Raw genomic sequence first — 22,821 nt, 5'->3', positions numbered from 1 at the left:
AAAAAAGCCCCGTTCCTCACATGCGTTATGTAATGAGGATGCAGGGCGTGCACAGGGTGTTTGGTCATGGCTCTAACCCATGCCACATAGCTGGGTGACACTGTGGGGTTCTGTAACCAGGGACGAAGCTGTCCTTAGGCTGCATGGTCCTTGGGGCAGGGACCAGCTTTATGGTGTTTATGGAGTACCTTGCAGACTGGGTCCTTGGTCAGTGCCTGTAGTTTTGAGGTGCTCCTGCATGTGCAGAGGGGTTATTTACCTCAGATTGTGGTCCCCTGAAGCCCTATGCTCCTGCGGATCCACTCCCTCAAGGAAGCAGAGTGCTGTCCCCAGCCCCCTGTGCCAACTAGGTTCCACCACATCTACTAGCATGGTGGAAAACACAAAATACTTCTGCTTTAGCACTGAGACACTGGGGCCTTGCATCTGTTTCCCCCAAAGCCTGGAGCCCTGTGTCTCATTCATTGAAAACCAACCTGCAACTTTTTTTTCCCTGTTCTGCTGCATGTGCGTAAAGGACAAAGATTTTGGAAAGCAAGCCCTGCGGAAAGAGCATGTCAACCCTCCAGCAGAGGTGAGCACCAGTCTGAAAACCTACCAGCATTTCACCCTGGAGAAGGCCTACCTGCGAGAGGACTTCTTCTGGGCTTTCACCCCTGCTGCAGGAGACTTCATCCGATTCAGATTCTTCAAACCTCTCCGCATTGAAAGGCCAGTGTGCTCAGGGGTACCGGGGGGGGGGTGTGTGTGCAAGGCCTGGCACCTTTTCTTTTTCTGTTCCTTTACCTGTTCCCCCTGCCTGTAGCACCCTGATTTTATCTTGGGGGTGTGGGCTGTTTCTTTCTGAGTCCAGTTTATATTCCTTCACGTGGAACTTGCTATCCTTTGACTCTCTAAGAGAGGATAACAACTTCTTTTACCTAGGGGAAGATAGTACATCCCTTAATTCACACCACTGTACACTCATAATTGACTGTTGCCATGCAGAGCTAGCTCAGTTTCCCAGTCTCAGCACCACATGGCTTTCCTAGGTGGTAAAGCTACCTACAGGGTCTTATAGTTGGTAGTTCATTCCTAGCAGGAGACACATGGCCCCCCTCTAAGTCCACACTCGCCTTCTAATGGCCCTGGTCTCTGTTACAGGTTCTTCTTCCGCAGTGGCAACATTGAGCACCCAGAAGACAAACTCTTCAATACAACTGTGGAGGTTTTGCCGTTCGATGTAAGTTGCAGAGGGGGGTTGTCAGGTTGGGGAGAAGAGCAGGTTTCAGGAGGGAGGACCATTGAAAGCCAAGGACAATGTGTAGCGAAGCAGGTGGCCTACAGGATGTGACATTTTGTGGCTGTGCTAGTGTCTGTCGCACTTGCCATGTATATGATGAGTGCTGGAGGCCAGCTGAGCCTGGGGTCCCACAGTGTGCAAGCACAGAGGCAGGGATAAGTCATTGCCCAAAGCACTTGGAGTCAAGCTAGGCACAAGGCAGACCCATTGCAGGAAGGTGTAGAACAAGTAGAGCAAACGTGGATGGTAACAAATGTCCTGTGAGTGCTGTGATTTGGGGTGGGGGCTAGATAGGAGGATATCAGTTTAATAGAAGAAAAGCGGGGGGGAAGAGGAAGGGCTCTGGAGTGAAGCTGCAGTGAGGAGATAGCAGGGACTGGGGTTGGAGTTTACAGGGCAAAGCTGCTGAGCCTTGGCTGAGTGGTTGGAGAATTGCTGCTTCTCTGGCTGGCTGCTCTGTGGCTTCCCCCCGCCCCAGCAACGAGGTTGGAGAGAGCGGGGCAATACCCATGTTCTGGTGCTCCCACAGTTCTGGGTCTGGAGATGTCGGAGGGAGGGATGGACCCATTTCCCACTTGCCCTCAGTGCAGCAGTTCTTGTTACGGGATCTCACTGGGTCCAGAGCTGATGGTCTTGCCAGTCTTCTCCTGTTCTGGGACAGAATCTCACGAGAAGCACCCAGGAGTTCGGTGTGGTCTAATCCGAATGCTAGCTCGGACTGAGGCCTCAGCCTGATCCAAGCACTGCTGCTTTGGTCCTTCTCTACTTAACACACAAGTCCACGGCAGGAGAGAAACATCAGGTCTAATACCCACTGCATATATTTTAATAGATTTTGTGCTTGAAAGTGGAGACCTTCTGACAAGTTCACATATCCTGGTAGTATTTCCCTTTGAACGTTTAAATGCTGTTCGCTTTAAGGTCTTGGTTATTAAAGCTGCACTTGCAGCAAGCACCCAAAATTCTTGCCACTGGCTTTCTGCAGAGATTGTCTCTTCCCCATACAGAGTCTCCAGTCAGATAAGGAAGCCCTGCAGGAGGGAAGAGGTACAGCGTTCAAGTACCACAGGACATCAGATGGCTACATACAGATAGGTAAATTACTGGTTCAAGGCAAAAGATGGCCTGCTGTTTCCCGATAATGGTCTTTATTCGTTTGAAGATCAACATATGTGGTGCATTATTTCTGTTTTAAAAGAAAAAAAAACTTGCTTGGAATCGATTTGTCTGGAAATGAGATTGGAAGTTGGTCATTCAGAGTAGTTAGGCTTGTTTTTCTCTCCATGAGTCGGCACTTGAATGGGTTTTAATCACTAGCTTCCCTTGTGCCTGGCTGTTTTCCATAGAAGCAGAGAGCCAGGCAGGAGCTCGAGGTCAGCAAGTCCACGTCCCTGCTCTGAGGCTGGGCTTCTGCCCTTGGGCCGTTCTGACCAGTGTTCTTTCAACCTATCCTTAAAAACCCCTGGTGAAGAGGATTCCCCAAGCTCCACGGGCCAGCTGCCCCATGTGCTTAGCAACATCCCTAGTCTGTAAGTTGTTCTTAATAGCATACTTTCAACCTCCCTTACTGCAGTGCCAACCAGCTGCATCTCATCCTGCCCCGAGAACCATCGCCCTCCTTGCGGTAACGACCACTTGCACAGTGAAGTCTTCTTGTTTCTAGGCCAAGGAACCAGTTCTGTCAGCTTTTCCTCCTAGGTCGTGGTTTCCCAAACCTCCTCCTCTCTCTCCTGCTCTCTGCGATCTCTCTCCAGTTTGCCTACAACTCTCCTAGTGCGATGTCCACAAGTGTACCCTGTGCTCTGGCTGTGGCCTCATTAGCGCCAAGTAGAACAGATTAATCATCTCCGACATCTTGCATACAACCCTCCATAGTTTCATAATTAGTAGGGTCGGAAGGGACCTGATCAGATCATCGAGTCCGGCCCCCTGCCATGGCAGGAAACAGTACTGGGGTCAAACGACCGCAGCAAGATGTTCACCCAGCCTCCTCTTAAAGCCCCCCAGGGTAGGAGCCTGCACCACTTCTCTTGGAAGTTGGTTCCAGATCCTAGCCGCCCTGACCGTGAAGTAGTGCCTTCGGATATCTAGCCTGAACCTACTTTCAGTCAACTTATGGCCATTGTTCCCTTGTTACTCCCAGTAGGGCTCAGGGGAACAGGGACTCTCCTAAACCCCGCTGGTCTCCCTTGGCCGGTTTATACACTGCCACCAGGTCCCCCCTCAGCCTTCTCTTGTGGAAGCTGAACAGGTTCAGGTACCGTAGTCTCTCCCCGTAGGGCCTGCCCTGCTGCCTCCTCACCATGCAAGTGGCCTCCTCTGGACCCTCTCCATGCTGTCCACATCCCTCCTGAAGTGCGGCGCCCAGAACTGGACGCAGTACTCCCGCTGCGGCCTGACCAGTGCCGCATAGAGGGGGAGCATCACCTCCTTGGACCTGTTCGAGATGCATCTGCGGATGCACGACAAGGTGCGGTTGGTTTTCCTGACTGCGTCCCCACACTGCTGGCCCATGTTCATCTTGGCATCAATGATGACTCCAAGATCCTTTTCCGCCTCTGTACTGACGAGAAGGGAGTTCCCCAGCCTGAACCGGTATGATGCCAGCTCTTCCTCCCCAGGTGCAACACCTTGCACTTGTTGGCGTTGAATCCCATCCTATTCTCGTCCACCTACCCCTGTAACCTGTCAAGGTCCGATTGCAGCCTATTCGCCCCTTCTAGCGTGCCCACATCCCCCACATCTTAGTGTCATCAGCAAATTTCAACAGGTGCTTTTTACCCCCTCATCCAAGTCACTGATGAAGATGTTGAACAGTGCGGGCCCGAGGACTGAGCCCTGGGGACCCCCCTCCCCACGTCCCTCCAGGTCGACAATGACCCGTCCACCACCGCTCTCTGGGTGCGGCCCTCCAGCCAGTTGGCGACTGACTGTGTGGGTGTCGACACCACAGCCCCCAGTTTCTTAATGAGAACGGGGTGAGAGACTGTGTTGAGGCCTTCCGAAAGTCCAGGAAGACTATGTCCACTGCTACCCCTGCATCTAATGATTTGGTGACCTGGTTGTAGAAGGCCACCAGGTTGGTCTGACAGGACCTTCCACTGATGAACCCGTGTTGGTTGCCCCTAAGCATAATCTCCCCCCGGCCCCTCGTGGACACGTGCCAGGGTAACTCTCCCAAAAAGCTTGCCCAGGATCGAGGTAAGACTGACTGGCCTATAGTTCCCGGGTCCTCCTTCCTCCCCTTTTTGAAGATGGGAACCACACTGGCCCTCTTCCAGTCCTCTGGCCCCACACCAGAGCACCACGAGTGCTCGTACAGCTGTGCTAGGGGTCCCACAATGACCGTAGCTAATTCCCTCAGTACTCAAGGTGGAGATTGTCTGGACCCACTGATTTGAATACATCCCGTCCCTCCAGAAGTTCCCTGACTAGATCCTCCCTGACCCTTGGCCTGGGTGTGCCTCCCCTGGGGTCTAGCGGGGCTTGGTGTGGGGGTTGATCTGGTCCCTGCTCAGGAAAATGGAGGCAAAGAAGTGGTTAAATAGGTGAGCTTTGTCGTCTGGTGTGATGACCAAATTTCCTAGTGTGTCCTGCAGGGGCCCCACGTTACTCAGTACCTTCTTTTTGCCCCCTGTGGATTTAAAGGACTTCTTGTTGTCCTTGACCTGGGAAGCTAGTCCCAGTCCCATCTCTGCGTTGGCCTCCCTGACCCCCCACCCCCGCACCCCCAAGCAACTGCAGTACAGTCCTCCCTGGGGATGGTCCCTCCTTTCCATCGGGTGTGCGCCTCCCTTTTAGCTGGGAGACATTCCTGGATGCTTTTGGTGAGCCGTGGGGGCTTGTGTGCCCTCCTGCTCCCTTTTGATCCTTGTTGGGATTACCTCCCTTTGGGCTTGGAGGATCGTCTCCTTAAGGAGCGACCACTCTTCTCGGACACCTGGCTCCCTTGCCCTCCGGGACCTCAGCGCTTCCCCGACTGTTCTCCTTAGCTCATTGAAGTCCGGGGCTGCTGCCTTGCTGCCGGCCTTTGCCACCTTGCGCTGGATGGCGACTCCCAGCAGGCGATGATCGCTGTCGCCCAGGTGGTCGAGCACCCGCCGCCCCCTCACCAGGTCGTCACCCGTGGCCAGCACTAGGTCCAACAAGGCATCCCCCTGGTGGGGCTGTGCACCTCCTGGGTTAGATGGAGGTCCTGCACTCTGGCCAAGAACCTACGTGAGCGGTCAGACCTGGCTGACTGCTCTTCCCAGCAGATGTCTGGAAAGTTCAGGTCTCCCATGATGACCACGTCCTTTGACTTCACTACCTCCGTGAGCTGACTTAAGACTTCCTAGTCTAGCTCTTCCCCTTGGTTGGGGGTCTGTAGTAGACCCCCACCGTTAAGTCTCTTTTCCCTCGACTGCCTTGTATCCTAACCCAAAGCACTTCCGTGTGCCCCTTCTCTGACTCTCTGCTACCTGGTGAGGATGTGTATTCCTCCTTAATGTAGAGTGCCACCCCCCTGCCTTTCCTCTCTGTCCTGTCCTGTCCCTCCTGTACAGCCTATAGCCCTTGATATTCACTGCCCAGTCATGCGTTCGGTCCCACCACCTTTCAGTGAGTCCCGCTATGTCCGAGTTGGTGTCAGCTAGCAGGAGGGTAAGTTCCTCTTGCTTGTTCCCCATACTACGAGTGTTTGTGTAGAGGCATTTGAGGCCTCCTGTGGATGTGTGCCCTGACCCCCTACTTTCAGCATTGCCCTGGCCCCTGTTGCTTACCTGTGTATATGTGCCGCTTGTCGGTCTAGGCTGGGCTGTACTTGTGGGTGCTGCTTGGTATGGCAGTCCAAGGCTTCCTCTGCCCTTGTCTTCCCCTTCCCCCGACGAGCCTAGTTTAAAGCCCGCCAGAGGAGATCTGCCAACCTAGAAGAAAACACACGCTTACCTTTAGGGGAAAGGTGGAGCCCATCCCACCCGAGCATGTCTCTCATCGTGATGTGCAGGTCGTTGTTGAGGAAGCCCAAGCCCGCCTTGAGACACCGTTCCCAAAGCCACCAGTTGGTCTCTGTGATGCAAGTCGCATGCCATCTTCCACATCCGCTCGCTGGTAGGACAGAAGAGAGAACCACCTGTACACCTATCTCCTTCAGCACACCCCCCAGAGCGTGGTAGTCTGCCATCAGGCGATCAGGGCTTCTCGTGGCCACATCGTTAGTACCCACATGGATTAGGACCATGGGGTAGTAATCGGTGGGCTGGATCACGGCCTGGATCATCCCCGTCATGTCCTGAATCTGTGCTCTGGGTAGGCAGTAGACCTCGCGTGTCGAGGGGTCCTGGCGCCAGATGGGGCCCTCTGTACCTCTCAGGATGGAGTTGCCTATGACGATCACTCGATGCTTTTTCCTCTGGGACTGCTTAGCTCCTTCGGCCTGCTCAGGACATGGAGAGCGTGGAGTTGCCTCCTCTGTGGTTGCCTCCTCTCCTTCCTTCTCCTCCAGAGTTGCCAGGGCCTCATACCTGTTCTCCAGCCGGACTGGAGAAACTGGTACTGCTGCTGTGTTATGAGCAGCCCTGGTACTGGAGGTGACCGTCTGCCACTCTGCAGTGGAGGGCATCTCCCGGGGTGCTTCTTCCTTGGGTGTGTGGTCCTGCAGGGAAGGGAAATAGCCATCAATCTCTTCCTCCACCTCCCTGATTCCCCTCAGCCTGCTAACCTCCTCCTGGAGCTCCCTCACCCGCGCCTCCAGGGCCCTAAGGCTGACATTTGCCTCTTTGCAATATGAGCTTGTACTGCGAGCTGCTGTAACCTCCACTGTCTTATTGCTGCCTAACCCCGGATTTGTATCTGTGTATTCCATTCTTCCCTTCCTAACTGGTACTTCCCGCTGGTCCGCAGAGGATTTCAGTTTTTGGATTTCTGACCTTTTTCTATAAATTATTCAGAGTGTTTACATGTGCTGATGCACAACGATTACGTGCGATTCTTGGGGAGGGAGAGGGAAGTGAACGGGCCTAGAGGAGAGGAACGAAGTTGGTTTTCTGTGAAGGAAAACACTGTCACAGTCTGGTGTACAGAACTGCCAGCCAGTTTCCTCTCAGGAGCTGCAGCAGGAGCTATTAGCAGATCTTCAGGCTAGGATTGCTGATGCCACAAGGCTCGAGGGCTTCCTTGTTGGGCATTTCTGGAGGGAGCTGCGCAAGGCAGAAAAATGACACGAGACTTGAGCGGGGAATTCACTTCCGGTTCTGCCCTCAAAAGCTCAAGATGGGGGAACCTGTGTATGTTGGGCTGACTGGAGCTCAGACGCACCAAGCAGGGCAGTCGCAGCACTGAAGAAGTTCTCCAGCAGGACTCTGGCTTCACCATGCCTTAAGGAGGTCAAGAAGCTGTTTTGGTTTGTGTGGTACGTCCTGCTGGCGGCTCAGGGAAGCCAGTGCTGCAGATGAAGTCTTGCGCTGCCTTGGGACTCTTGTCCTTTCCGATCATATAAACCAGCTTGGGAGGATTCACTGGCTAAATATAGCCCGCCCCCTCACTCCTTTTCTGCTCAAGACCCTCAGTGTCTCAGACCTGCACTAAATGTTTCTCCTGTGCAGTGCTGCCATCTACCGACCATCTGGGCCCCACAAGTCAAGGCTTCATTCCCCAGGCGCCATGGTTGTGATGTGCACAGCTCATAAGGACATGCTTGCTTCAGAAGTGACTTGTATTTGACATCACAGTGCCCTAGATCTTGCATTGGAGCAAGCACACTCCAGTAGTCAGCTAGTTTGGTGGTAGGTGCCTAGGCAACTCTTCACTCTCGGGTCTCGTCTCCAACAGCAGGTACTGCCGAAAGGCTGCAGCTTGCATGACTGGCTGTGGGCTTGCTTTGGAGTAACAGCTAAGAGCCCCTGCTTTGCGTGGGGGGCTTTGTCAAGGCTGGCTGCTTCCTAATCTGTCTGCTGAGTTCAGCTCAGTGCTCAAGTGATTTCCCCCTCCTCAGAACTGTCTGCTTTCCTCTGCCAGGTGCCTTTTTGAAGGGTGTTGCAGAAGGAGAAGTGGACCCTTCCTTTGGGCCTCTTGAAGCCATCCGGCTCTCCATCCAGACCGACTCTCCAGTGTGGATCATCTTGAGTGAGGTAACCTGCTTTACGGGGGTGGACAGCCCCTCTCCTCCCCAGTCACACCCTGAAAGACAGCCATGTCCACAGAGGAGATCTCACATTAACGTGCTGAGTTTTGAGCTCTTCTTGTAAAGGAAAGCGCATGAGGGGAGGGAGGGCAGGGAAGGGTGGGCCTCCTACAGTACCTGGAACCGTGGCCTCAATCCTGATCCAAAAAGAATAATTCAGGAACTGTGCTGGGAGTGGATTGAAGCCTCCCTCCCCAATGCATTTTGCATATGTCTGTAAGGCAAAGATGATTCTGTGCGGCTTCAGTTGCAAAAAAAGGCTCCCTAGCTCATAGCTCCCAGATGCAGGTCTGTGCAGGTGCCTTCCTGGCAGTGCAGCTGTTGGTAAAAGCAGCACTTGGAATAGGTCTGGAGAAAAGGAGCTGCTCCCATGTCTGCATCCCAGGCCTGGGAACAAGTCCCCTGACAAACAGCCAAGGCAGGAGTGCGCAGACTCCTTAAAGGGATGTCTGCATGTTCAGGGCAGCTCTGCAAGGAGAAATGTATATTATTCCTTGTATCCTTTAGCACATCTGCACCACAGCTGTACTGGGGGGGAGGGCTGGGCTGTTCTAGGTCTCTCCTGGCAAGACCTGGTTCAGCCCTGGGAATGTTCTTCCTGGGAGTGTGGGGGGACTGCATGGAGGGGTGTTGCTGCAGAATGACATGGCCCAGCTGCCTTTTACTTAGTCTCCCTCTTTTCCCTCTCCCCAGATCTTTATTAAGAAGGCAGAATGAGATTCCCAGGCTGACGGGTGGCGGCACCAAGCAGTTTCAGATCCTCCCCCTCCCCCTTCCTCTTGCTCTCCGTCCCCGAGTCTGCAGTGTCTGGGCAACCCAGTTGTGAGCACGTGTGTGCATAGCACCACCCTCTGCTCCAAGGCTGGAAGAAGAAAAATCTGCAGTCAAGAGACAAGGACCCCAGCAAGCACCACACTAGACTGCAGGACAAAGACATGTTCCCACACGTGGGTGCTGGGCAGAATTAAACAAGGCCGCATTGTGCCAGCACTGGCACACGTCTGCAGCCACCTCTGCTAGGGCGCGGAGGCTGGGGCAGGACAGGGCAGCCCCTTCTCTGTGGCCGTCTGAAGAGCAAAGAAGAACTGCTTTCCAGTGCAAAGGTTTGGTTTTGTTCCCTTGGGTAAGGACCATGCTGTCACTAATCCTCTCGTGGGTGTTTCTGACTGAGTGTATCACTTGGGTCACGCTAACACGCAGTGCGGTTTAGCATTGTCCTGAAACTAAGGACCTAACATGCATGAAGGCCAAAGGCACCTTCCACCCAGGGGAGGGTGGTCTGTGGCTGGGCTGGAGGAGGTAGGGTAGGGTGGTCTGTGGCAGGAGGAGTATGAGGGAACCTCAATCTTGACATGAGCCCGTGGAGACTGAATTCCCATTACTGGCTGCCAGACAGGGTTGACTTGACACATGGGAGGAACAGCCAAGAGTCTGCCTCCCTAGTCTTTCCCTCCCTCAAACCAGGGGCAGTTGCTGTGGGCCAAAGCTGAGGATTGTGTGAGTATGATGACTGAGCCCTCTCTTGCTCCAAGAGAGGGGATTAGCTGTATGGAAATGGCAGGGAAACAGAAAACCACACTGTGCCTGCCAGTGTTGTACATGGCCCCGTAGCTCATGTTGAAGTCTCCAGTGCCTTCATGCCATGAGATGAAGTGCAAAATCCATCTTTTTAAGAAATATTTCAGTATCCTGATTGATGTGAATTTTTGGAAAAAAGTAGCCCAGTTCTAAAATGGTAAGGATTAGTGTAATATTTTCAGAGCAACTTTCTGGAATACCAATGTTTCTTCAGCTATACACTGGAATGCATTATACTACTTCAATGTGCTGTATTTTTTATTATTGGATACATTTGATTTTTCAAGTACATCTATATATAAATATATAAAATGTGCACTGTAATAAAGTTTAATTTAAAACCCTTGGCCTTGCAGCTATACTCAGAGACTATTCAGACTGAAGCTGCAGTGAGCAGACAGGTTTCCTTCCACTCCTCAGCACTGCAGCTCTGCCCTGCTTTGTAGATGGTTACGGTAGGAGCTAGCTAATGTTCTTTGCCTCCTCATGGCCCTGTCCGTGCTTCCTCGTGGCCTGCAGAAATATGACTGGGTACAGACAATCCCATCTTCCTACAGCTCCCAGTGCCAGGAGGGAGGTGCTTGGAGTAGCGGAGGTGTGAGACCAGTGCCAGGGGCTGCTGGTGACAGCCAGCCTCTTCCGCAGACCTCATTGTGCAGGTGCTAAACCAGGCTGCTGCTGCTCCTCGGGCATTGGCTCTGTCACTGCTGTGTGCACCCTGCCTAGCTTTACCTCAGCCCCCCCAGTGGGGCCTGCCAGCAGCCAGACTCCCAGCTTTGTGTCCTTTAAAAATGTCTTTAAAATGCTTCCAGGAGCAGCCCTGCTGGTCCTGCTAAGCTCTGGCTTGCCAGGCACCAGCAGCTCAGCTATTTGCATCTCAGCTGCCTGCACAACATGGCAGCCTAGGGCAGCTTGGCCCTTGGGGCATGAAACTGTGTCTCAGTAGCATTGCAGGCATGCGAGTCAGTTGGAGCCAGGAATGGCAGGAACACGTCCTGATGTTGGAAACAACAACAGGCACTGCGGGGTCAGGGTGGGGGGAGTTCAGATCAGTTTTAACATGAAAGGAACTTTTTGTAATGGATTGAGCTGTGTTTGTCCTGCCTTGCCCTCCTACGAGTGTTTCTGGGGCTGAAACACTTTGACAGCTCTTCACCAGAGAGGTTTGCAGCAGTTGCATGTAGTGCACCCTGGTCCTTTGGATCTGACAGTCCGCTTTTGCTGCCAAGTCACTTGTTTCTTGGTGCTCAGATAAGAAGGGCAGTGATGCTTAGCTGGGGTGGGGGGGCCTCTAAGCCTTGAGATCCTTTCAAGGGTGCTACTAGGTGCCCCACAGTGGTAGCACTGAGGTATACAAACATGAGTCACAAGATAAACTCAGACTTCAAATAGAAATCCAGAGTGTTCAAACCCTTCTGACCTGCCAAGGTCTGGCCAAGTTCTTTGCAACAGAAAAACTGCTCTGTTATTTTTCCATAATTTAAAAATGAGTGAGAGTTAAGAGCTGGTATTTTCTGAGGTGGACCTTGGGTGTAAGAAGGTGGAGAAGCACTGAGCTAGAGCAGCTGCTAACTCGGCCATTTACTTTGTTACATACAGCTTGCAGTCCTGCCAAGCACCAGCAGGTACATGACACGCTGGGTTAAGCCGCACCTTCAGCTATGGCCAAATGCAATGGCTTAATCCACATCGCTAACATGACAAGTCTTCCCTGACACCCTTTCAGATCCTCTGAAGAGAGAAAGAGCCTATGGCAGCTCTAGCAGGGGGTAAGTACTGCCTTTCCTGGGGACTTGGCTGCAGTCAACATGCTAGTTCTGATCCTGCAGGAACAGCTGTTGCTCTTCCTATTCCCATCCCAAGTAACTGCATGACTTGGACCTCCAGCCTCTTTGTGGGTCTATTGTCTTGTCTGCATTATCCAGGGGACCTCAGAAAAATGGTGATTTTTAGCATAAATCCACCTTGGACAGTCTGGTTGGAGGGTATGAGCTGTTGCAAGCATCAGCCTGGAGCCCATGTTTGTCTAGAGAAGCAGCATGTGGTAACACTCTCCTTGAACTGCAGGTGCCTGCTGGAAAGAAGCCCTTGCACTCGGATTTCATGCACCCTGTACACCCTCTCGTTTGCCCAAGCTGATTCTGGGTGGCCAAGCGTTCGACCCTAACTGCAGCAGGTGCACGTGCTTTGGGAGAGGAAAGTATCTGCTCGCTTACATGTCAGGCCTCTTCTCTCCCTCGTGCTTTTCTGCATCCATTCATGGTGTAGAGGGGAGGGGGGACTCTGAAAGCTAAGCCAGGGTGGAGCAGAGCACCTTGCCAGGAACCAGAACCATTCTGAGGTGGGATATCTATGAACTCATGGGACTACTGTCCCCCTTTTATTAAGGCATTTGACCGCACAAAACGCACAACTCATCACAAGCTAAGGTATCTTACAAGCCCGTCAGCCACAGCACCCTCCTGTTCTTCGCACATTTTGTGAAGCGAGCGCTGCCCTCACTTGGTCTTAGGCTTTGGGTACAATTTACCCCTGGACAAAGCGGTGCAGTTTGCTCAGAAGATCCTCTCTCAGTATTAGTGGGCGGAGAGACAGGAAGTGGATGAGGAGCCCTGCTATGGCCATACCAGTCAGAATCCAGAGGACTCTTGCACTGAAGTGCATGGGACCCAACCTGTGCAAGGAAAAAACAAGCAGCTTGTTATGTAGGCAAAGCCTTGGATGCTGCTGGCACAGAGGGAGAACATTCCTTCAGGGACATGCTGACCTGCCAGGAGAGCAGTGGTCTTCAGACAGGACATGCAGAGTATATGCAGGGCTAGGCAAGCAGCCCTTCTCTTCCCCTCTGCCACCCCCCCAAATCCACTTCTATCCTTTCCAGTTCTGGGCTGCTGCCAGAGCAGCCCTTGTGGGGGGCTCAGAGGTTTGGTTAGAGCAGCTTACAGGAGCCAGGCTGACGCATGCTTGTGGGTTCAGGAAGCACAAGCTCCAAGTGACTGAGGAGCTAAGACAATGTCCGATAGGAAACCCATTCCGGTTATCCTGGGGACACCTGAATACACTTCTGATGCACAGATCAGTTTGCTCAGTTATAATCTTGCTTCTGTGACTCATAATCTTCAATTTCCTCCACAAATGAAGCTTCGGCAGGCTGGGGTACTGCAGAGAAAGGTGGAGCTTGTGCTATTTGAAGGACCTAAATACGTCTGACAGCGGGAGGCCAGGCCCCTTGCAGCGTGCCACTGGGTGAAGTAGTGGAGCGTCCTAGTGCTGCCAAGAATGAGCTCTGGGCCAGTACTGATCAGCAAGGAAGGAGGGACCCAGTTACAACTCAGCTATTTAAAGCACTCTGGTTACCTGTCTGGCACATTCACAGATGTGTTTGCATGCCAGATTGCTTACCTTGCATGAGCAGCCAGGGCATAGCCCCTGAAATACTGGTACCGGGAGCACAGGTAGAGGAGCCCACAGACTGCAGCTGCCCCTAGAAGGGAAGATAGGAATACAAAAGTAACTACCAGAGACAGAGCATCACTTACCGTCTCTGAAGTGGATGCCATGGCTGGAACGCCTGACTAAGAGCAATCAGGCACAGAAGGTACAACTGAAGCATTATCTATTGCCATCATGAACAAACTGAATGAGATGGCTCTACAATGGTGAATTTAAATGAGTGTCTGAAGATAGTCACGTTTCTACAGAAAGTCATAACGGGGCCTCTAACAACCAGTGACTCTGCAATAGAAGCTGCGCTCTGACTGGTCTTTGCCAGTAACCCATTTCATATATTTACCTGTTAAATAGCTTTTCTGAATGGCATTCATACGGCAGCTGGATTCCCAAAACTGATGTTGTAGCAGAAAGCCAAGAGGGTGCCTGGCTGGGTGTAGCTGCCCCAGTGCTCAGTCTAGCTGCTCTTCCGGAGAGCGACAGGAAGAGAGAGCCACGGGCAGGCAGGCAAGGCCTTGCTCCCACGCTTCCTTCTCCTTAGTACCTGCGTTCCAACCAAGGCCGAGTCCTGCTGTACTAGCACTGCTGAACATGCACCAAGGAACAGTTCACCTCTCGGGACTAGACCCTGGTCTAGTCTTGACTCACCCTGGTCAAATGTCTCCTAGAAAGGAAAGCCCCTCCATTAACAGCCAAGGGCTTTGCATCTGTCAGCTCAGCAGTATTAAAATGCAGCTGCCAGACAATGCCTGTGATAGGAGCCTGGTTCCTTCTTGCCCTACATCCCTAGAACCAAGCAAGTCAAATTTAGCCTGTCCTGTTCTCCCATTGGTAATAACGAGGCAACTCTTCCTTGAAGTGCCGGGGTGGGATGCTGTTCTTCCAGCAGTTAGCTAGGAACTGTGACATAAGATCACCAACACGATCAATCAGAAGCAAGGAGCCTCTGGATTTGGATCTGATTTCTTTCTTTTTTACCTTGATGGAAGAAGACTCCAGCCACCCACAGGATGGAGACAAAGATGGGGAAGTATTCGGAGCAGTTTATCCTAGTGAGAGTCAGAGAGGAGAGGGTTAAAGCTGTGTCACGGACACCAGAGAAAGGAGGGGCTGTACAGTCCTCCCTGGGAGACAGGGTGAGCTGTTCCTTTTCAAGATGAGCTCAGAAGTCCTCCACCATCCCAGCCCGTCTCTTGCTCCTCCCCAGAGACAGTGGCAGAAGGTGGGAAAGATGAGTAGGTTCTTCCCTTCTCTGTTGAACTGGGAAGTCGCCCAGCCCTGTGTGATGGACCTGAGAAAATCTGCCCCAATGCTTTTCTAAATCATTTGCTGCTCAGGGTCAGCCCTGGTTCAACAAACAGCACCAACACCAATTCCTCAGTGTAGGGCAATGAAGACTAACATGGACAGAGAGGGGCCTGCGGCTTCAACTCAGTGAGGGGAACAACACAACAAACAGCTTGTTCCATTAATACTGGTTACTTTAGCACTGCAAGATAAACTCTTCTTTTACTTGCAAGACTGAAAATAACACTTGATGGCTCTGCGGTGCAGTGACGGGCAACTGCAGAGTATCTGGATCTAAGGAGCACTGAGTGTGGGGGGTGAAGAGCTGAACAGGAACAAGTTAAAAATCTTACTGAGCTCTGAAGACTCTCTCAAATTCAGGGGGGCCCGTCACGCACGGGGGGGAGACCTTGTACTTCCGCCGGGCAGAGATCACCTGCAGAGCGAAATAGGCTGAAAGAGAAGCACAAGTGAGGTGACACCCTAGCAGCATCTCACCAGCCCTGGCTGTCCTCCTGGGCTTCAAAGTAGTGGTGTGAAAAGGAAATCGCCACTACGTTTGCAGGTTTTTCATCCTGGGTCCATGAAGATCACACGGCACCGTGAATAAACACCCCCTTTGCGTCACATGCACATTGTGCTCATATTCGCGCATCTTGCATGCAGTGCAGAGCAAAGACTTTTTGCCTTGCTGATCGTGTCCAAGATTGTTATGCAAGCCGCAACAGCAGCAGTTGCCCTGGCACTTCACAGTGTTCCCAAGGCCACCTCCACATGGCACAAAACCGAGCTTCACCTTGCCTGGGGGACTGCCAGCCCCAGTTCAGTGGCTTCCCCAAATCCCAGAGGAGGTCACATTTCTGGTCAGCCTCTGGGCCTGACCCCCTGACCATGCCCAACCTGTGAGAAGCAGGAAGATGGCTTGAAAACAACCTAAAAATCACCCTCTGCTGCTTGTGCATGCAAGACGCATCCAAACCTGACCCGACATGCCCGGGGTGTTGCTTCTCCCTTTCCCTTTAGCCACCTCTCAAGACTGCAGGCCTTTGCTCTTTCCCCCCCATGCCTCCACCTCTTGGTTAGGTGCCAAGATGGAGACTACAGCATTCAGCCATTGGGAGCCTCTGATCCAAGACTGCATGGATCAGAAAGGATGCCCGGTGCCTGCAGGCAGCAGTGGCAGGATCCCCACTGCGCAGTCGGGAGGGCTGATGACATTGGCACTGGCTCGTAGACTTCCCTCCCACTGTCAAAGGGGGAGAGCAGCAGCCACATACAAATCCAGCCTGGGCACCTGTTGAAAACCTTCCTGCTGCTTCAACCCCAGTAACCAGCAGTGAGATAACCGAGTCTGGCTCAACCGACTGCGCTTGCATGAGAACTTCTGTGGAAATGGCAGGATGCCAGAAAGGCGTTGGACACCGATACCATCAGGCTGGATCCAGGCACGGCCTGCAGCTCTGTCTAAAGAAACACAGCCCTCACTGGAAGGGTTTCTGCAGCTTCGGCAGCATTGTGTGAGACTCTCTGCACCGAACCTTGCCAACTTCAGCTCTGCCCTCAAGAAATAGGTGATGACAGCTGCTTTGAAACCCGCATCTGGCTGCTGCACTCAGCAATGCTTCGTTCAGGGCTGGGCCACTTTCCCTAGGTTCACATCCTTTCAAAAGAAATTTGGCATTGAGAGAGGAACAGCTGCCCGCAAGCTGCTGTGGAGTGAGGCAGTCACCCGGAGATGAAAGAAGAGCAGCCCATTTGGAAACATAACTCAATGGGCTTCCAAAGGCGTGAGCTGCTGCGATTTCCTCTGGTGCACCACACATGGAGAAGGGATAATTCCCTCTCGCACAGTTGGCTTACTTGGTTAGCACACCAACACCTGGTTTGCAAGTTGGGTAATGTCCTTGTTTTTAATGGGAAGATTCAAATAAGCAGAAGGGGGTTTTTTGGTCCACTACTATAGTCTGGTGGCCGTTAGCTTGGAGGTAACCCGCAAAATGTCTGTGCCGACAGCATCCTTTTGGACTGAAGGCATGTCTTAGCTGCAGCAGCCAGAGGGAGACCTGTTCAATTAAGGGTTTTGATGGCATTGAAAAGACAGATAGCACATGAGCATAGCTAGAATAAGGCAGCAGCTATCCCAGGAAACTTCCCATCACATTTAAAAAAAACAGGTGCGGTAAAGGCAGGCAGAGATTGAGAGCTGAGATGGGAAGAAGCAGAATTGCCAAAGAATCCTTCACGTAAGAATGAGAATTCGCATTAGCAGTTTAAGTCATTTGACACTACAGTGTACCCTGAATGAATGGCACTTACTATTTCCAAAGTATGCAGGGGTCCATCCCCTCACCCAGTCTCTGATCAGATCACATTTTTTTCACTTTAATCAACATTAAAAATAAATGTATTTGGGGCCAGAGTAACTATAAGAATAGAAAAAGGGAAAAACCATAAGAACAACATCATCACGCTGCTGTGACAGACTGCAGCAGTATTTTGCTCTCCCGTGAACCCAGAAGAAAATAGGCAGATGTGAACTACATCTGATACGATGCAAAATGTTCAATTCAGCAGTAATTAGCAGATCTGTGGGGAGAGATTTCAAAGTGAGATCTGATCTAGTCCAACACTAATACTCATCCAATCCTTTGTATATCAGTTATGCATCAGCATGAAGCAAAACTACCAACGGAAGACAAGGGCATGCTCGAGACCCACAGAGCTGCCCTGTACCTGCAGGAACTACCAGCATATGAGCGCAGGCTTAGGCTCCACATTGGTGGCTCAGCTTGATGCTGTGTTATAGGAGCCCACCCTAACCACTGCAGCATGCAGTCTCAATTTTTTTTTTTGTCTGCCACTGAAAGGGCAACTAGGGAAAGCCTGTTGAGTCTGCTCAGATTTGGTTTTGCTAACAGTTTTCAAGCATTTCTAAGCCCACACACTGCAGCACTGTTGCAACAGGACGGGGACTTTTTAAAAGGGAAAAAGGAAGCTTCATTCTGGTCCTGCTGTTCTTTCAGCTGCTCGGCACAGGCCGTTTGTGGGCATTCAATGAGCTCTAAGATCCCAGCTGTGCTATGCTGCGATTGTTTTAAGGGAAAATATTAAGAGAATGTTAGCGCATAAAATTTGCACTCCTAAAAATGCTTAAGTTTTAAGCAAAGCTAGCCTCACCCTACACTCAGATAACAGTGAACATCCCTTAGTTCATCTCAACTCTGCTGTGTCACGTCTCCTCATCCTCCGAAGCATCAGAATCTAGAAGAATCATATTTGTGTAACGCTTTTCACATCAGTCTTTCCCTGTCTACCCCCATCTCTAAATTAATCTTGCTCTTGTGTGACTCGTGTTAGGAATATGCCTTTGCATGGGCCTTTGACAGATGGCAGAAAGAAACAGCATGATCGTTAATCAAAAACAACGCGATGAAGGCAAACATTCCCCGCTATTTAGAAAGGGGGCATATGCCACAATAATTAGTAAGGATTAAAAAAAAAAAAGCACTTTAGACATTTCCTAGACACAGATGAAATCAGCGACAGAACAGGAAGGCTGCACAAATCTAAGAACACCTTACTGAAAAAGTCCACAGTGCAGCAACACATTGAAGCACTTACTGGAGATGAAATGGTTCAAGGTCAGATGTTGAAGCAAGCTAGAGACCAAGTCAAGTTTCAGGATCTTACTACTGTATATGTTCAAATTCAGTTCAACTTAAAATATCCAATGACTGGATTTTTTTGAAACATACAAGCCTCTCACCACATTTACGTTTTCCACCCGTGTTTCAAACTAGTAACAACCACCGCTGATCAATGCCATTATTTTGGCTGGGAATTTTCTGTTTTGATTATTAACTTGGTTGGGGAAAATGCTGGTAATTTTGTACATTTGGCATCTATTCTACAAATAGCACATACACTGGTTTAAATTGGAAGTTGCACTCATTAGCGTATACCGATTTTCTGGTATGTAAAACTGCCCCCCTCTCCTCCTAGAGTGGTATGTGTGCAGACATCGTAAAGTCCTGTGTCCAAACAGATCGATTTTGCCAAACAGCCAGTGGAACAAAACCTGTATCCGATTTCAAAGATTCAGGACCTCACAAGTAAGTGATGGCAGTAACCAAAAAGAGATGCAGGTATTTTAAGATCAAACTCTGAGCTGCTATAAACATGCTGAAATTAACTCAGGTGAACGATACAAAAAGGTCTCCACCACAAGATGTTTCAGTGGATGGGTTTAACCTTGGAAAAGTGACAGAAGCAAGAGCTTGTAACCCAGTTTTGCTCCCTTTTGGCCTGTAAACATCACTTGCTTCCTTAGATGGTTTCAATGTACTAACCCCCACCTATCCTCTGCACCTGTCCTTGTGTTCTCAGAGCAAATACAGCCTGCAACACCAAAGACCCCAAGGAGAGTCTGGTGTTCCTGCCTGGCAGGAGCCCAACTTCCTGAACATAAGGTTGCACTTGGAGGCAGACAGGTTACTACCTACTCTCATCCTTGCCACCACAGGCAATGGAAAGCTTCCCAGGTCTTTACTCAGCCTGGTCTGGTGTGCTGAAAGTAATGGTGCTCACACCAGCTATCCCTGTTTTTTATCCTAATGAAGGCTACATTAATATGAGAGTTGAATTCAGGATAAAATACAACGCTGGGCATTTCAAATGCCCCAGCACACCCCCAGCAGCCAGAGAGAACTGAGGCCGGGCTAAAACTCACATGAGTGCTAGAACTTCTCATGCCGCTGCGAGATTAGCTCCAGCCCTGACCCAGATCCCACCTCTTGCAAAAAACTCTCGCAAACTGCAAGGTGACAACCACTCATTCCCAGACGAGACTGACCAGATGTTTTAGGGAAGCTAGAGAGTTTTACCACCCCTCTCCCCACCCCCCATGGGAAATGTAGGATTTATGGTCATTTTGCCATAATTTTTCATAACTGAAGCTGTCAGTAGAAGTTGATGCATAAAAATGCCCATGAGCCGCATCTTTCTTCCAGAATGGGATCCATCCACTATTCTTTTGACTGCACTGAGGCCACGAATTGTCCTTGGGGAAGGTGGAACCTAGATCCTTTCATCCAAATGTTCACCTGCAATCCCAGCCCCACTGAAAACCAGCAATGTGAGCAGCCATTTCAATCGAGTCCAGTTCATGAACATCTCACTGGAAGGATCCGGTCTCCGCTGATGGGAAAAACCATCTTTGACTTATGAAGAATGTGCAAATGACCATTAATTCCTGTAAAATTAACTATAACTTGATAAGTCTCATTATTGAAACGTTGAGGAACCAAAAATCATTGGAAAACTTCTGAAAGGGCCAGTTTAAAGTTAACTAACATCGTCTTGTACGTTCTCAGAAAATGTTATACTTTTAAGAGCGAGTGCTGAGTTTTGTTGAGATTAACACTAAGGATTTAACCACACTTATGTCTAAAAGATGCTGTGTAGTGAAAACATTCAACCTTATCTAGGGGGATCCAAGACTCCTGCCTGATATTCAAACTGAAAATGTCTGTTTTTCTCACTAAATTCAGTTTCTCCTCGGGCTGCACTATATAATCATTCTGCTGCCTTGACATTCAAATCCCAGCCCAGAGCTGTAGCCTGCCAGAGCTCTTCTCCCCACCAACTGCTTCAGTAAGCTACACTTTTAAAACCTGAAGAAAGTTAGGGTTTTTTTTTAAATAGAAATTAGTCCGTTTTGTTGCTTTTCTCTGAATTTCTCCCGTGTGTCAAGAGAATGATCAAAAGAGGTCTCTAGCACCAGACATGGTAACCTAGATAGCTCAACCTCCTATAAATGTATTTATTTATTTGGTTTCTATAGTGACTTCTGCAAAAAGGCTCAGAGAGACTTCCAGCAGCAAAGGGAAAAGGGAACCGATGTCTGCTGCTGAGGTGTACGGCAGTGTCTGTTTTGATGCACTCCAGAAAAACTGCACCGGCTTTTAGTTATTTTGCAGTCTCTGTCCACTATTGTACTACTGCACTGTGTTCACTCCATGTTAATAAAGGTTTAATGCATTGGTGTAAACTGCAAAGAAACTAAATCCACAATGCATGGAGGGCACCACACAATATTTTTACATTTAGCATGAAGTAATGAGAATAGGTTTGTATGTGAAGCTGTCAGGAACACGTATCTGCAAGCTGTATATATTGCACACATGCTTCTCAACGATACAGTCAGATGTCATAGGAAGTTCTGACTCTCATCCCACTGTCTTTATTTGAGTTTCCTATGGTCACATTACACGTCAGACACCTGGAAACATTATTATAGTCTAAATCAAACCAGGAGTATTTTACCATTAGCTTAAATTAAAATGTCAACTTAATTTCATCTCTCTCAAACACCACCTTTGACATCAGCGTCTTTTAGTCCCTTGTGTTCGTGTTTGTTTTAAGTCAGTGTAAGGTGTTCAATAGTCAAACAATTTGCATTCACAAACACCTGGGACAAAAGCAACCTTCATCCTTTCCGTCACCAACACTGCGAACACCCAAAGCTGCAAGGTCTCACTGCACACTGTTACGCACGTACACGTGAGGGCACCTTGCCTTTACCTTGCTCCACGACTCCCAAAATGGTGACAGCAGCCAGCAGCGCGATCTCTTCCAGCATGTTGTTGTCTTTGGTTGTGCTGCAAAAAGCAGCCGGTGCAGGTAGAAGAGTGACCAGGGACTGCTTCCTCTCCCCAGCTGTGACTGAAATTTTATTGCTCTGCACTAGCATGCATTTCCTCCAAAGGGCTTCTTAACCCTCTGTATGCTGCAGCTCTGCTCTACAGGATGGCCAGCATAAGAAAAGATATCAGATTCGCCCAAAGAACCTTGCCTGCCTATGTCCTTAGATCAACACTGCTCAAAACCTGCACACCTGGGTTATTGCCAAATGCCCTTTTCCACATTGCCATGCAGAAATGAGCTGAAAGCCCTTGGTAACTATGTAAGTTAATAGTCGCAAAATGAAATTCTCCTTTTATTTATGGTTCACATTCTCCAAATCCTTCATGTGCTGCAAATTTCTTCCTCTGAATTTAAAGCTAGTTGGAATATTCTTTCCTTTCTTTACAGATTGCAAACATTTCAAAATACCCGTGTCTTATTAAGAGCTAAACACACAAATAGCTGCAAACTAAGGTGATTTCTTCCTCACTAGGCACTCCTTTTGTTTCAACACCCTGACATTTCAGGGTTATGGTTTCCTCGGTTGTGGTTTAGAGCATCCTCTGGTCAACTCCACCATCACCAGGTAAATTACCAAATTAAAAAATGCTGAGTTTTTGGTTGTAGCTGAGACTCCAAGGAATAAGAGAAGCTAAAAGTGTGGCAGGATGTCAGGGAGGATGTAAATAGAGGTGAAAAAGACAAAAGGTAAAGTGGGGAAGACCGGGGACAAAAAAGGCCAACGGGAACATTACAGTGGTAATAATACAAGGTAAAAAAGAGGCTATCAATAAAAAAGGAAATGGTAGGGATTCAGGAAGACAAAGGACAAAAGGGGAGGGGACGGGGAAAAGAATGCAAGAGGTCAGGTCAGGCAGGTACCTGTGTGTCACACGTCAGGCAGGTTGTAGTGCGTCATACTCCCAATGTTTATGTTGAGTCCATGATTTTTTGTATCTGGTAGATTTATGAAGTGAAGTTTGTAGGCTCATCTGGGCTGCAATTGTTTGAGGATTTTCCACACGGGTTCCACTAATGGTGTGTGATTTGTGGGGATTTTCCCCATAAATTGCGCAAAAAAGCTCCTCAAATCACACAAATCTGTCAAAGACAAGAATACCCAACTACCCATGGGCGTCCACTTCTCACAGGACAACCGCTCCCTTTCCAATCTCTCAGTTCTAATCCTCAAAGGGAATTTACAAAACACCCTTCGCAGATGAACCTACAAACTTCACTTCATCAACCTGCTGGGTACAAAAAAAATCGTGGACGAATGTAGACATTGGATTTATGACACATTACAACCTGCCTGACAACTGACTTGCCAGGTACCTGCCTGACCTGACCTCTTACATTGTTTCCCCCTCATCTTTTCTCC

General features: G+C 50.0%; 2 protein-coding genes across 4 annotated transcripts in view; one reads left to right on the top strand and one right to left on the bottom strand.

Moving 5' to 3' along the window:
• MGAT4B (mannosyl (alpha-1,3-)-glycoprotein beta-1,4-N-acetylglucosaminyltransferase, isozyme B) overlaps positions 1–10,268 on the top strand; it is a 71,449-nt gene extending 61,181 nt beyond the window's left edge. For all 3 annotated transcript variants that reach the window (XM_019535203.1, XM_019535204.1, XM_019535202.1), the window contains exons 11-15: positions 518–711; positions 1,144–1,222; positions 2,290–2,377; positions 8,276–8,388; positions 9,135–10,268. In XM_019535203.1, coding sequence (XP_019390748.1) covers positions 518–711; positions 1,144–1,222; positions 2,290–2,377; positions 8,276–8,388; positions 9,135–9,158 — 498 coding nt within the window. In that variant the 3' untranslated portion in view covers positions 9,159–10,268. The remainder of the gene's footprint in view (positions 1–517; positions 712–1,143; positions 1,223–2,289; positions 2,378–8,275; positions 8,389–9,134) is intronic.
• LOC109310151 (leukotriene C4 synthase-like) lies at positions 9,657–22,035 on the bottom strand. Its single transcript, XM_019535205.1, has 5 exons — positions 21,339–22,035; positions 15,110–15,209; positions 14,448–14,518; positions 13,422–13,503; positions 9,657–12,693 (listed from the first exon to the last, which is right to left on the bottom strand). Exons 1-5 carry the CDS (start codon positions 21,505–21,507, stop codon positions 12,546–12,548), a joined length of 570 nt encoding a protein of 189 aa, XP_019390750.1. The 5' UTR covers positions 21,508–22,035; the 3' UTR covers positions 9,657–12,545.
• Between the last annotated feature and the right edge of the window lie 786 nt (positions 22,036–22,821).

The sequence above is a fragment of the Crocodylus porosus genome, unplaced genomic scaffold, assembly GCF_001723895.1.
Source record: "Crocodylus porosus isolate Cpor-Errol unplaced genomic scaffold, CroPor_comp1, whole genome shotgun sequence".
Taxonomy (NCBI): domain Eukaryota; kingdom Metazoa; phylum Chordata; order Crocodylia; family Crocodylidae; genus Crocodylus; species Crocodylus porosus.
The sequence above is the reverse complement of the archived record's forward strand: the minus strand, read 5'-3'. Positions and strand labels throughout refer to the sequence as shown.

Bases quoted from the DNA above. Each gene is read 5' to 3' on its own strand.
- LOC109310151 (XM_019535205.1), bottom strand. From the start codon at position 21,507: ATGCTAGTGCAGAGCAATAAAATTTCAGTCACAGCTGGGGAGAGGAAG. The intron at 15,210-21,338 runs GTAAAGGCAAGG...CTTCTCTTTCAG, and splicing joins TTTGGGAGTCGTGGAGCAAG to CCTATTTCGCTCTGCAGGTG. The intron at 13,504-14,447 runs GTAAAAAAGAAA...CTTCCCTTCTAG, and splicing joins TGGAGTCTTCTTCCATCAAG to GGGCAGCTGCAGTCTGTGGG.